The 14,328-nt window shown below is 48.0% G+C and overlaps 1 protein-coding gene across 1 annotated transcript; it reads right to left on the reverse strand.

Annotated features, from left to right (window-relative positions):
* LOC144160045 (uncharacterized) lies at positions 1-8,079 on the reverse strand. The gene is made up of 2 exons (XM_077691665.1): positions 7,607-8,079; positions 1-1,152 (listed from the first exon to the last, which is right to left on the reverse strand). Exons 1-2 carry the CDS (start codon positions 7,913-7,915, stop codon positions 1-3), a joined length of 1,461 nt encoding a protein of 486 aa, XP_077547791.1. The 5' UTR covers positions 7,916-8,079.
* Positions 8,080-14,328: the final 6,249 nt, after the last annotated feature.

Raw genomic sequence — 14,328 nt, forward strand, 5'->3', positions numbered from 1 at the left:
TTATCGACTTTCATGCTTTATCAGGACGTGGAACGTGAGCGTGCTATCGTGAACCAGGCCAGACTTCTCAATGGCCGAAAGGGACGTCCAGAACCTGTGCTGGCAACCCATCGGAAAGACGTTGTTCCGATAGTCCATCTCCATTGCGCGGTTCTGGCGCGGGTCCTGTCGGTGCACCAGTGTCACGCTGTAGTTCTTCGGCATCGCAACGGGGCTCTCGACGGTGTTGGCCCACTTGAAGTACACGTTCAATTTGTCTTCCCACTTGGACGTTCCCAGGACCACCGTGCAGTATGTAAACCGTGTGTGCCAAAGGGTAACGATGCCGAATACGCCCGGGTAGACCAGGAGCGACTTGAACACACCGTCCATGTTCGTGGCGCGCAGTTCGTACCGCGTTCCCCTCCTCTCATCCGTCTCCACTTGCGGAAGGCAACGGAATACGTCGCTGACGCAATATCTCTCACCGTCGTCGTAGGCTCGTCCTGGGTGACGCTGAAAGGAGGCCATACCGTCCTGCACGTCCCGTACACATCCCAGCAAGTCATCAGAGGTCATCTCCAGCTTCCGGAGGATGTGCTTCTTCTCGACGCTCCATGGAATGGGAGGCGTCCCATTGGCGGAATGAGTTTCACCGTTCGGAGCCTGCACTGGTCCGGAGATGGTGTGACGCAGATGAGCCAGGAAGTCCCCGGTGGCCACTGAGGCGAGTGCGCTGTTTACTTGTTCCAGACGATCGTTCAACGTGTGCTCTGAGCACTGCACAGCGCCGGCGACTTCACTGAGAAGCATGAACTGATTCTGTACCTGCTGCTGGAGACCACCGAGTTGACTCTGGATGGCCACGAGCTGTTGCTGGGTGGGAGACGTCAGCGCCGCTTTCAACTCCTGGAAGGCGACGGCGACGTCGTCCAATGTCAGCGCACGGTACCGCGAGGACTGTCCGTCGGCGTTGTTGGAGGTCGTGTCGGGAGACGTGGACGCGCCCGAACATCCGTGTCTTTGGTGTATCGACAAGTCCACGCGCAAGACTTGGACGCCGCAGCGCGGGCAGCTCACGGCGTGGAAGCTGCAGTCGTGATCGAAGTGGTGCAGCATGCTCGGAAGGTCTCCGACGAAAGTGCACCCACGGGCCTCGTTCCAGCAGTAGGCCTGCACAGAAATGAAGATTCGAAACGCGGCATTTAATACAAAGTCGGCCAGCTGTCTCCATGATGTGCTCCATGACAATGGTGCATATGAATGACAGCGGTGAAGGCGGGGGATCAAAAAAAATTACGCCCACCTCCCCTCGCGGGAACCCTGGTCTGATGCGACGCTGAGGGGGGTTCAAGCGCATGCGGAGAGCAACCGTCCACCGAAAGGCTGCCGGAGAGCGGCACACCGGTTATATGCGCAGCGCGCCCGAAGGACAGTAGACCGCGGAGAGAGAGAGAGTACTAAACATGCGCAGCACCGCGCCCAGCGCCGCCCACCGGCGGAGAGCGCGCTGGGCCGCACACGCTCTCACCTGGGCACGCGCCGGCGCCAGTGCATCTGCTATAGTGCCTAGAATATACAGTATATTCCAGGCACTATACATCTGCCGCGGCTATGACGCAACACAATCCAACACAATCCACTTTAATCCAATCCAAATCCAATCCAAGCCAACCCAACTCAATCGAATCCAATCCAATGCCCCTCGCGAGAGAGTGTTCGCTATCGGAGAGGAGAGCCGGAGAGTGGCTGCGGACAACGGACGCACGCGGACAACAACGGACGCACGCAGGAACGACAGGGCCACCGACAAGAGATGCTCTGAGCCTCGCATCTAATAACTTATGGTATCCAAACCGGCGTCTATGGCGTTTTTTAAATGCGACGCTCAGAGCATCTCTTGTCGGTGGCCCTGTCCTTCCTGCGTGCGTCCGTTGTAGTCCGAGTGCGTCCGTTGTTGTCCGCAGCCACTCTCCCCCTCTCCTCTGCGATAGCGAACACTCTCTTACGAGGGGCATTGGATTGGATTCGATTGGAATGGCTTGGCTTGGATTAAAGTGGATTGTGTTGCGTCATAGCCGCGGCACTCTCTCCGCGGTTTCCTCTCCTTCGGGCGCGCTGCACATATGACCGGTGTGCCACTCCCGGCGGCCTTTCGGTCGACGGTTGCTCTCCGCTTGCGCTTGAACCCCCCTCAGCGTCGCATCACACCAGGGTTCCCGCGAGGGGAGGTGGGCGTAATTTTTTTTGGCTCCCGCATTTTTACGCCTCATGCGGCGAGCAGTGACGATTTTATTCGGGTGGTTTTACCGGTGCGGCGTGCATTTGGACAACCCATATTAATTCCTAATTGTTGCGAGAACCAGCAACTGTGATGCATATGAACAAGCTGTTCTCTTTCAGTTGCCTAATGCCAATTTTTGTTATTTAGTTGTAGGGGTATCGAATCATTGTCAATATGTCATTGATGTGAAGATGGCACTTTATAAGCAACAGAAACACCATTTTGAAAACTATGCTTTTGCAAACTCGATGCCCAAGACACATAAGCAGGAAATACGCTAAAGACGCTAATTTTACCGCTTTTGAAATGTAGAACAGGGACTGGCGTCGAAGCTTTTTTTTTTTTTTTTTTCTAATTTGGCCACACCGAGCATAGAAGGCTGCGCAAGAAACTGACTGGAAAGTGAGGCATGTGATGCAGAGGAGGCAACCGGCTGCTGACAGCCATATGTTTAATTAAGCACACAGGTTAAAGTCAGCCGCCTCCTCCTATACCCATCTGTTTCACTGATGTCTGCCTTGAAGGGATCTACTGGGACTTGCTTCCCTTCAATTTCACGCACAAGATAAAAAAAAACCTTGGAACCTTCCTTTTTTAGCCTCTGCGCTTCCTTCCTTAGCTGACACTCAATTTTGCTGCCAGCGCTCTATAAAATCGCAAGGACACAATTGATTGACCGCAGCATACACTTGGGGCATCGCAATCTACAACAGTATTATCGGCGTATTTCTTTTGTGTCTCATAAAATGCAGTGACTTCGTGCTGTCGTAACGCTGCTATCTGTCCATCGGAATTATTAATGCGTAAGCATTCCTTGCCGAGTGCCCCAACCATGTACCGCCTTGAATCTGCACAAAAATACGGAATTAGCAAACTTGGCACGCTTGATCGTTACAAAAGCGTAAAGAAAATAGCTGGTCAAAAAAATAAAAATAATAAGTCATAAAGATGCATGAAAATGAATTCCGGAACTCACAAACGTCAGTCTGATGGACCGCCATCACGCAATTGCAGCTAAAATAAACAATCTCGGAAGACCCAACCGAAACATGATTGAAAAAAAATCGCGGACAACCAACGCCGTTACACCCTGCATATGGAGAAAGACGAATAACTGGTGAATCTAACACGCGCAACCGTAGGTGCAATGCCGAACATTTGTCAAAAAAGTGAAAAGAAAGATGTAACCAAACGAAAGTCAAATTTGCCAAATATAGCCAAATGCGAACTAAAACGGCGAAAAGTAGCCCACTAGGGCTAGTCATAACTAAATCTGACTATTAATATATTTCACCATAAATAAAAGCGGCGTAAGAAGGCTTACGCATTAGCAAACAATTCCGTGAATCTCCGCACGATTTTTGTAATCCACAGATCTCAGGGTTTTTTTTTTCATTCCGCTTTCTGCCCAACTGGTTCTAGCGACTACACTTTTCGTACATCTGGCCCTTTTTCGTCTTTCGCTTTAAATACAACAGCCCTAGTCGGCGTCAACGCTCATGCCGTTCCCGAACCGTGTCGTTGTGCATCCGGCACTGAGCCCCCCTATTCCGAAGGCGCCCAGGCGCCATTGTTCAAATCTTCTTGGAATCTACAATTATCGATTCTCTTCGCCTGACATCTGTTAAGATCGATAGCGATAAGCACGTCTAATAAAGGATTTGCGACGTACAGTGCAGCCCCTGATTAATTAGGGGCAGATGAAACAGAAATTAGGAGGATGGGCCGTTTTACGTGAGGGCGCTTTGTATTTTTTATTCTTTTCTTTTCAAGCCCGTCGGACTGTACCGGATCAAGCCGCGCATGCGTGCCAGGAAAAAAAAAAGGTCCGCTGGGTTGGAACGGTTTAACTTCTATCCATGCTGACAAACATGATGTTAGCTTGCAATGTGTGCAATTAGAAGCCCTTGTATTTACCGAGAGATAATTTTCGCAACTCCACAGCGAAGTATTATCCAGAAACTCATAAATCACGACCCAATTAAAAATACTTGCGTACCCGGCAATTTGCCACCCAATTTCATTTGGTGGTTTTCTTCGATAACGCTTCACTAGATTACGCCAATACCTTCGTCTTAAAACCCTAAAGAATGTACTCAGTCAAATTTAACCACACTACAAAAAAACGTAATTCACCTAGCTGTGTACTTCTGCGCCGGTGAAGGAACGCTGTCAAAAAATTAGCCGCGTGTCTGCTCCTTTCGTTGCAAATGTCGTCAAAAGGCGAAAGTGTTTGTAGACATTTGCCAAGGAAATGCCCCCCTTCACTTTCCCGCTCACCTCTCATGCTGTTCCTGTTCCGTCGCGCTCATCCCAAGGGGAACACACTAAAGGTTTGCTCAAGGCGATTTGAATTTACCGCGTTCCACTGCTACAGGCGGGATGATGATGATGCTTAGTGGCTTCCCCTTTGTAGCGGGGCGGCGTTGCATAGCGGCCTTAGTGGCAACGCCACTGTACATTCACATCACCAAAAATAAAAACAAAATCACTAAAAAATAATATCAAAATAAAAAGAAAATACTTTTACGAAATTTTTGTGCTAGTCTGACTTTCTTTGTTCGCCTGTCTTCCGAGATTGTTCTCTGCTCTTTTCCCGCCAACATTCTAACCTTCTTTTACTAACCTCTACTGCTGTCCAATTCATTTTTCCGCTAACCTTAAAGCCAAGGGCTTCCGGTAGCTGGATGGCTCCATCACTGAGGACTGGACGGGTACTTTTGCACTCCGTTACAATATGTCGCATGGTTTATGGCTCATTTCCGCAGCCTGCGCATAATTCTTGCTGTACAGGCTCGCGGATAAGTGTTTTTGTCCGCAAATAACCCGCCCGGGCTTCAAAAAGCAATGCACTCCCTTTGGTATTATCGAATAATTTTTCCATTGTCATCTCCTGCTTCCCGATCCTATAGATATCTAAGGACTTCTTCGCATCCATCCTCTTTTTCCAGGTCATTGTCTCTGTTTCTTTCACTTTATTTTTTATTGCCTTGGTCGTTTCCCCTGCACTTCCAGGTTTCATAAACTTTGTCCCTGAGGCTTCTGGTTCTTTTCCTCCACTGTGTGTCCACGCTTTTCATGTAAAGATTCCGTAACACTTTGGCCGCCCAGCTCTGATCATCCATATTTCTAAGTCGTTCTTCAAAACATATTTTGCACTGTGCTTTTCTTACTTCGAAGGATGCCCATCCCATGTCTCCCTGCACTGCCTCATTTGGTCTTTTACTGTGTGCTCCTAATGCCAATCAACCTACGGCCCGCTGATTTACTTCTAGCCCTGATTGAATCTCTTTTTTGACACACACTACTGCGTTTGAAAAGGTGAGTGCTGGTACCATTACTCCCTTCCAGATTCCTCTCACTACTTCATATCTGTTATATCCCCACAGTGCTCTGTGCTTCATGATAGAGGCGTTTCTTCTGCCTTTCATTCTTAAATGCTCCTCATGAGTTTTTAGATGCGCATGACCTTCGTTTAACCATATGCCCAGATATTTGTATTCCGTTACCCACGGTATTGCTGCTTTTTGAACGAATACCGATTCGTTGTGGGCGTTGTCATTAAAAACTAGAACTCCCGACCTTGCTGTGCTAAACTCTAACTCCAGTTCAGTGGCTTCTTCCCCGCAGATATCTGTGAGCTGTTGCAGACACTGTTTGCTATCTGCTAGTAGTACTGCGTCATCTGCGTATATCAGTCCCGAGATATGTTGTTCCACTTCCTGTCCTCTGCGGCTATAACATAGATCAAAACCTATTTTACTGCCTTCAAGCTTTCTTTCTAGTCGTACCATGTACAGCATGAACAGCAATAGCGACAGAGGACAACCCTGCTTTAAACCTCTATTTGTGACTACCAGTTCCGTGCACTTTTGGTCCTCCCAGGTAATTTGCACCTCGCTCTCTTTGTAAATTCCCTGTAGCAGCTGTACAAAGGTCTGGCCTAATCCCTCCCGCTCAAGTATGCTCCATAGAAGTTCTCTATCTACGTTGTCGTAGGCTCCCTTTATATCGAGAAATGCTATCCATAGTGGTCGCTCCTGAGCCATTGACACCTCTATGCTCTTGGTTAGGACAAATGAATTGTCCACTAAGGGTCTGTCTCGTCTAAAACCATTTTGTAGTTCTCCCAGTATGCTGTTCCCCTCTATCCACGCCTGTACTTCTGCTTTTATGGTTTGCATTGCCAGCCTGTATGCCCCTGAGGTAACTGTAATAGGCCTGTACGAATTGGCATCAGCCCTGTTTCCTTTACCTTTATATATCATCTTCATCCTGCTCTTACGGGAATTCTCCGGTACTTGCTTAGTTTTTATTTACTTCTTGGAGTGCTCGAATCAGTTTTGCCTTGCTTTTTGGACCCAGTACGTTCACCAGCCGTATAGGAATTTCATCCGTCCCTGTTGCCGTATTTGCTGGAACATTGTCTTCAGCATTTTTCCGGTTTAGATTCTGCAACTTTATCTTTCTATCTGTACGCACCTAAGTTGCCCCACTCCCTAAATGCTGTAGCCCTCTCTCCGTTCTTCTGAGCTTCTCTTGTATCATTGAGCGTATGTGAAATACCGCTTCTTCCCATTTTAGTACCTGGCCTTCACTGTTTAGGACATGACTTTGTACTCTTTCGGTCTTTTTCCTTAGTTATTTACATGATTCCAAAACTTTCTCGGCGCGCCTTTATTTTTTGCCCGTATTTTCGGAACCCATAGGTCCCTTTCTCGTTTAAGCTCCTCGATGCGAGCGCTGCAGTACGGCGGAGAAGTGCGGAAATCGAGGCGGCCGACTTCAAGGTTTATAGAACCGCGTTGCCGTGCTCCCCGTGCGTTCCAAGCAGAACGTGAAACCTAGCTAGTGGAACCTTTCTTTGCTGTTTCCGCGTGATTTCTCATATGCCGCCCGGAGGTGCCGCGGGCAACAGCAGGCGATACGCGTTGTTCTGCAGTAGATGTAGAATATCATTTGCTATCGAAAAACCAAGCATACAGGAATTTTTTAATATGTAAATGTAAATATGTAATATTTAATATGTAAATATTCCTTGTGTACTGATTTCTGTCTTATATTTGCGTAATGTCTTGTTCAACGAAGTTGACAAGTATGAACTTATAAACCGGGCTTGGACGTTTACATTGGGCGGCGAGTATAAAAGACTATTGCGCAGTAAGCATTATACTTTGCCGGGTGGCTGAATCGAGTCACAGACAGACAGACTGACAGGCCGAAATTTCTGGGTTTAAGTAGCCCAAGGAAAACTATCGTCTAAAAAAAAAGAACCCGCAAGCACGGACTTTCTTTCGCAACAACCGATAAAAAAGTTTGTAGGCAACAGCGGCCTTCTCTCACCTGGAAATCCCCCGCCGTCAGTGGTGGCAGCTGAACTTCGCGGCAGTCCTCGACGGGGTAGACGTGTCCGTCGAAGGGGCACTGCCACACATTATCCCCAATGGCGCCGCCCGTGCTGCCGGCCAGGCAGAGGTCACACAGCACGTGCAGGCACGGCATCACGAGCGTGCACTCGGGCACCACTCCGCAGTGGCTGCACACGTGCAGCGGCGGCAGGGACTGCGTGAAGCGCGTCGGACGCCAGCTGACCCCGGCCACGACGTTGCCGTGAAGGGTGTACGTGCAAGGGATCCCGCCGCTGTCCACCATCGCGTCTGCCTCTCGTCGGCGGAAGAGACGACGATATCCAGGAGTGCGGCGCGCGGTGTAAGACACGAAGGCAAGGCCGCAGACGTCCTCGACGATGTCTACAAGGCTGAAGTCGAGGTATACGGAGCGACTGGTACCGACGGTGTCCAGAGACGCAGCCCGCGAGGTATAAGGTGCATTCAACGATGGCGAGGGCGGCGAAGTTGAGCTTTCTCCGCTACCGAGGAACTGCAGCCGACGCGCAGACGCCGCGGGCAAATGAAGCTTTCGGGGACAAAGGAAGAGGTGGAAAGGGTACTGGAGTTTGCCGATAACAGAACGCGACTGGACAACCCGCGTTCCCAATGGCTACCATGGACGGGCTGGTGTCGTGACACATCTGCCGGCGGGGGAAAGGGGAACGGGTCAAGGGTAAAAGGTGTGCCTGCAGGCAAAAATAAGGGGGGCGACGTTTCGGAAGTTCTTGGAAGACGATAAGACGCCGCAGTAGTCAACTAGCTGTGCCGTATCGTCTTGTCGGGGAGATGTTCGTGTTAAGAAGCGGCAGAAGCCACAATCAGTGGAGGCAGCAACAAGAATGACAGCACGCGGAGTAGTTCGTGAAAAAGGGCCACTGCATAGTGTGATTCACTAGGAGGTAGTGAGTCATCTGGGGTGACTAACAAATAGACATGACGTGGCCTGTCCCAGGCAACGCGACGAGTTTAACGCGGTAAAAACACTCGATTTTCAAACAAAATAGGGGGAGCATTCGACACCTCGAACGGGGATTAGCAGAGAAGCTTTATTAAATACACATCACACACGTAATTAAACAATGCACACGTATTTATTTTTTCTTCATTTGGTAAGGTTTAGTCACCGTGGTTTTTTGATTACTCGATGAAACTTGGGAGGACTAGAGTTTTATCCTAGCAGAAAAACACGGAGCTGTGCGTCCCTTCCCCTTGTCGAAGCCCGCGTATTGATAGCAGGGGGCAACCTTCGCTAATTCCCTGTGTACTACCAAAATGCGAGAAGAAAAATCGGCGTAATGTTGGAGTTCTTGTCTAATAGTAATTGTTACATACTTCATTGCGGAATAGTTTCCATAAAACAAGGGTTTCTTTCCCTTACTGTAACCATATATAATCATCCTGTAGATGTCCATGTATCTGGTGGTAATTTGGTAAAGTTCACAACTTTTTTCTAACCTAATCCCTAAAGACAAATAAATGAAACTGCGGGTAATGATAGAGCCGTCCGAGCGGCATATCTCCGCACAGTTTCTGTTCGGAAAGTTTCGATAAAACAAGAGCTGCAGGCGTTTTTCACTGAGCCTTCCGGTAAAGTACGCTTCACCGCGGCGTGTTTTTGCTCGAGTGCACATAAAAGAACACCGATCCCTACAGCCACAATCAGCTTCGCAGTAAAACGACGCGAGCAGGAATTGGGACATGACTAGCAGGTTCCTTTCTGTTTGTGCCGTTTTCTTCTTATCCACGTTAAAATATTCTGACAAATAAAACAACTCAAATAGCTACTTTATAGAGTATTTGCTTCCAGAAGCAAAGGTGTTTACAAAACACCACGTGTTGCAGCGAAGTTGAGTTAACCAGTTGTTTCTTCAGAACTACTGTCAGCGATGGGGGAAATTCAGCAGAGTAGCTAGTGCCGGCAGTATTAAACCGAAGTGAACGGTGGTGCCTTCTTGTTACCCCATCTCCTCCATCCCCCCCCTCCCCCCTTTTTTTAATGCTCTCTCATGACGTAAGCTAAATAAAACATAAAACCGAAACAGAAACTACATTCAGGCCCGACGGGGTCCAAGCATTTCGGGGTAGGATATTTCGGGGCAATCTATTCGGCGCACTGATATTTCGATCCGCACATATCGTGATCAAATTTTGTGGCATTTTTCTTGGTTATTTTTATATATTCATTACAAATCGTGGTTAATACGTTTGAAAGCTGCTTGCTCAACTGCGCTCAGGTGTCTCTTTCACGCATAACCCCTCCATTGAGAATAGATGAAAAGAAAAATCGCTGTTGCTTTATTTCCGCTTGGTTTTCCTAATTATTCCTATAGACAGCACTATGACTTTATTTTCTTATGCACCTCTTTGGTTTTGCGGCTAAAATGCGCATCTCTATGGAATCTTAATAATGTGCTTACAGTGAAAAATAACTCTTGTGTAAATAACCATATGTAGTGGCTCCGATGTAACTCTTCGGCCGCAAGTCATGAAACTTCACACAGCGCTGGAAGGCGCTGTTATTTTAGTCCGTTACAACCCTTCTCTCCTTCTCCCTTAAAGAAAGAAAAAAAAAAAAAAAAAAGAAACCGGGGCAGCTTGGCATCGTAAGCATTTTTTTTTTGTGGGTGTCTTGTATCTTGTGCCCTTTGTGATCATACCGAACACGCGTTTACAATAACATCGGACTCAGCTGGATACGAGAATACGGCATGGTTTGGAGCGCTAACTTGGACATTCGCAAATTCTTATTCGTTAAGGGGCCCGGCACAAACGAGAGTGGGAAAGGCCTGAGAGAACTGTGATGCAAGTAAGCAAACGAATGCTACAAGATGGCCTTCAGGGGGAGGAGGGGTCCGAAGTATTAATCAAAGGCCGCTTTATAATAGCCACTTTATCGAAAGCGCTTTACGGATGGTTCTGTTTAACGAAATTGGCGAGCACTAGTAATTGCTTCTAACGCCATAAAAATTCCCTGTGAAATTTTTTGTGTGGTGAATGAAAAAAACTTCCAGCCATTAATTTTGTTTATTGTGCAGGCGCTATTGTTGTCACGGTCTCTCTCTCTCTCTCTCTCTCTCTCTCTATTATCTATCTATCTATCTCTCTCTCTCTCCCTCGTCCTCCCTGAGACCCGCCGCATGTACGGCATTTCAGCCACACGGCATTTCAGCTCTAGCTGCTCTCCTGCCTTTCCAGCCTGTTTTGATTTGGGTCTACTGAAGTTCCTCTGACCAGTTTTTTTCCCTAATGCCTTGGCAAACATAATGTACCACTGGTTTTTCTGGAGTATTCTTTTATTATCACTTTATGATTATTTGACATACATGATGGACACCGCGATTCGTCCAGTGTCAAATTTTTTAACTTTCGAATTTAGACGGTTTAGCGCACTGTGATGCAGGATTGGATTGGATCGGAAAACGTTTTTTTAAGTGCAGAGCACTTTAAGGGCTCACCTCGTCGTCGTAGCTCGTTCGCTGGACACAAGCAGAACCACACGGAGTTTCGTCGTAGCGGCTGTCGTCGCAGAGTAACCCAGAGGCTCCGAAAACCAAGCGATTTGTATAGTCATAAGCGTTCGAAACTCGTGAACCGCTGGCGCTTGTCAGACATCTCCCCGTTGTTTAGTGCAAACAAGACTGCAAGTATATTTGAGGCAAAATAAACGCAATTAACCAGTAGCGCCCGCGTTCATTTACAGTCAAACGCTTGTATAACGAAGTGTGCGGGACCGTGTGAATTGTTCGTTCTACACGTCACTTCGCTATATGCGTCGCGCACTAAATTGACGCCCTACAAAGCATATAAGCATATATAAGAAGAAGAAGTTTATTCTATCTTACAAGAAGATGAAGGTTACAAAGCAAAATTATACAGACGAGGGTCCCATAGTCGAGACTGCACCGGGGCCCTCGGTTAAATATTACATAGAAGAATAAAACACAGTGAAAGCCGCTAGAATCACATTATACAGTGGCATATTATAGAGCTATATGCATTGCAGAGTAGTAATATAAATTATTAAAAAATATTGACAATAGAGCAATACAAAATAAGTAGTATATTTAGGGCGGACTCGAAGGGGGAGAAAAAAAAAGACAAATAAAATAACAGAAAACGCAGTATTATGCATGTAAAACTATAGTAATATTCAAAAGAACACTAAGGAATTTTCACGAGATAGAAAACAGTAAACCGCGCATCTAGGTGAAATTTCTAAACACCCTACGCCACAAGAAACAAAAGCAGGCATAACTGCATTCAGCAAAAAGGAAAAGAAGAATTAAAGTGAAATGTAACATAAATAATACAAACCCAGTGCAGCACTACAAACATACATTCAGCGAGAAAAAACAATCCGCAAAAGTGCAACGATGATAATACTGAAAAATACACATCAAATTTCACTATGACTGTTATGTACCATTCAGCACTCTAGAAGAAACTTTTGAAGAAGCCTTTTAAATGATGATAAAGATGATAGAGCTTCACTTTCATCGGGCAGGCTGTTGTAGTTTGCAATAACTGAAAAATGCTAATGCATTTTACCGTAGTTAGTGCAATAAAGTAAGCAAATAATTAGAATTAGCAGCGAACCTATATGTTTATATTTACATCAGATTTAGACTCCAATAGGCGAAAAAGAGTAAACAATTTTCTTCTGCACAGTAGTATGACGTACTGAATGCGCAACCACCACCGACCTGATGCTATCGAGGTTCACGGCATGCTGCGGCGCGAGGTCAGGAAGTTACGAGATATATATCTGTAGCGCGTCAAATGCCGCTATCGCTTCGCGAGTAGTCATAACGCTTGGCTCCTCTGCAAGCTCTTCATCGCTACTCGCTTGGTCATTTGTGGCGTCCCTTTTCTCTATGATGGCCTCCACGATGTCGTCAGTTGTAAGGTCAGAGCAAATTAGGACCTGGTCGTCCACCGAGACGTAATCGTCGGCCGTCACAACCAATGCGGCGTCGCAACACGCATTGTACGTGTTTACTCCCTCTTCCCGCTGGCTACATCCCTGAGCAGCAGTGCAGCGGCATTATCGCCTTTTTTTATTTTTGTAGTTCTTTAAAAGATAGCCCGGGGTTACCTTTGTCTGGCCGTTTGCATTAGCGAGTGCCATCGGCGGCAGCAGCGGGCCGCGGCGATGAAGCCCCGAGCCTATACCGAGCAGCCCGGTTGCTCGGATTCGGTTCCTTGCTGCGCGTTACCACGTGTGCGGCTAGCCGTATTCGTTATCAGACAACAATTCAGCGATTGGGAACGCATGATTTTCCTCGTTAAACAGGCAAATTCGCTGTAGTGGTATTCGCTGTAGTGGCGTTCACAATACATAGGAAACAGTGGAATCTGGCCAGGCCATATGGCATGCTTCGTTGTACGGGCCATTTCGTAGTAGAAGCGTTCGTTGTAGCGGCGTTTGACTGTATGTAGGAACCCTCGTTGGGTTGGTTTTTACGATATAAGCGAAAAAAATGGTAGCGCACGCCGGCACGTGCGGGAGGAAAAACGAGCACAAAAAGAACATAACTCCCGCTGGCCCAGTCTCAGGCAGGGGCGCACGAGCACTGCGAAGGCGGGAAATTTGAATAGCATTGCGTGGTAGCAGCCAGCGGATGACAGCGCTACAGCCCATTATAGCGAATCACTGCACTGCTGAGCACTTCCGACAGCTTTCATTTTGAGCGGAACGGCTTTAATTTTATTACTGTCATTTTGCATTCAGTGCGACGGTAAGCGGTGGGGGGGGGGGGGGGGGGGGGGGTTGGCATCTGGGTCTTGTTGCCCCCGCTGTGCTGCCGCGGCCAGGGTGTGCGTCACAAGAAACTCCTGTTCGGCGAACTGGCCCCTGCTCCAGCTACGGATTAATTTTCACCACCTAGGAATACGTACCGGCCGCTCAAATCTTAACACACCTGCGTTTTCACTTTTTGCCTAACGTCCGCCGCGGCCGGAAATCAAACCCGCGCCCTTCAGCTCAGCAGCACAACACTGGCTGCTGAGTCATAGCGGCGGGCTCAAGTGAAAAAATTACGCCCACCTCCCCTCGCGGGAACCCTGGTGTGATGGCGTTTTCCTTCGTATTGATTACGCTTATAGCAGGGATTCTCACGCGAAGGGGAGGTGAGCGGACGACCGTCGACTGAGACCGCTGGAGCGCGGAATGCCGCTTTATATTCACAGCGCCCGAAGGAGAGGAGAGCGCGAAGAGAGAGAGTACTGCACATGCGCAGCGCCGCCCACCGGCGCCTAGCAACGGAGTGAGAGCGCGCTGCGTCTACCCGCAGCTGTTTGGGAGATAGTGTTCGGTATCGGAGAGAGGAGAGGAGGAGAGTTGCAGCTGTGCGGACAACGCCGGAGAGACGCAGGAAGGACAGAGGGGCGAGCATGAGATGCGTTGCATCTAAAAGCCAGCTAGGAAACTAGCATTCGTCTCCAACAATTTTTGCGTCCTCCTTTATTTTAATCGGCACGGCGTACAGTTGCGGAGATTACCGAGCCTTGCACGCCATTCTCAACACCTTATTAGTCCCGAAGTTAGTCACCGTAGCGCAGGTCGCTCTATCTTTCTCTCCCTGCAGCCAAGCATGTAAGCATATCACGTGATTTCCATTAATTACGTCGTTACAGCGTTGTAACTTCAATTGGCTCGCGTTCCTTGAGTTGTAG

The sequence above is a fragment of the Haemaphysalis longicornis genome, unplaced genomic scaffold (assembly GCF_048455015.1).
Source record: "Haemaphysalis longicornis isolate Haplotype H1 unplaced genomic scaffold, Haemaphysalis longicornis Haplotype H1 scaffold_10, whole genome shotgun sequence".
In the NCBI taxonomy this organism is placed as follows: Eukaryota; Metazoa; Arthropoda; class Arachnida; order Ixodida; family Ixodidae; genus Haemaphysalis; species Haemaphysalis longicornis.

Excerpts from the sequence above, each read along its gene's own strand:
- LOC144160045 (XM_077691665.1), bottom strand. The coding sequence starts at position 7,915 with ATGGTGGACAGCGGCGGGATCCCTTGCACGTACACCCTTCACGGCAAC. Across the intron at positions 1,153-7,606 it reads TGACGGCGGGGGATTTCCAG|GCCTACTGCTGGAACGAGGC; the intron begins GTGAGAGAAGGC and ends ATTTCTGTGCAG.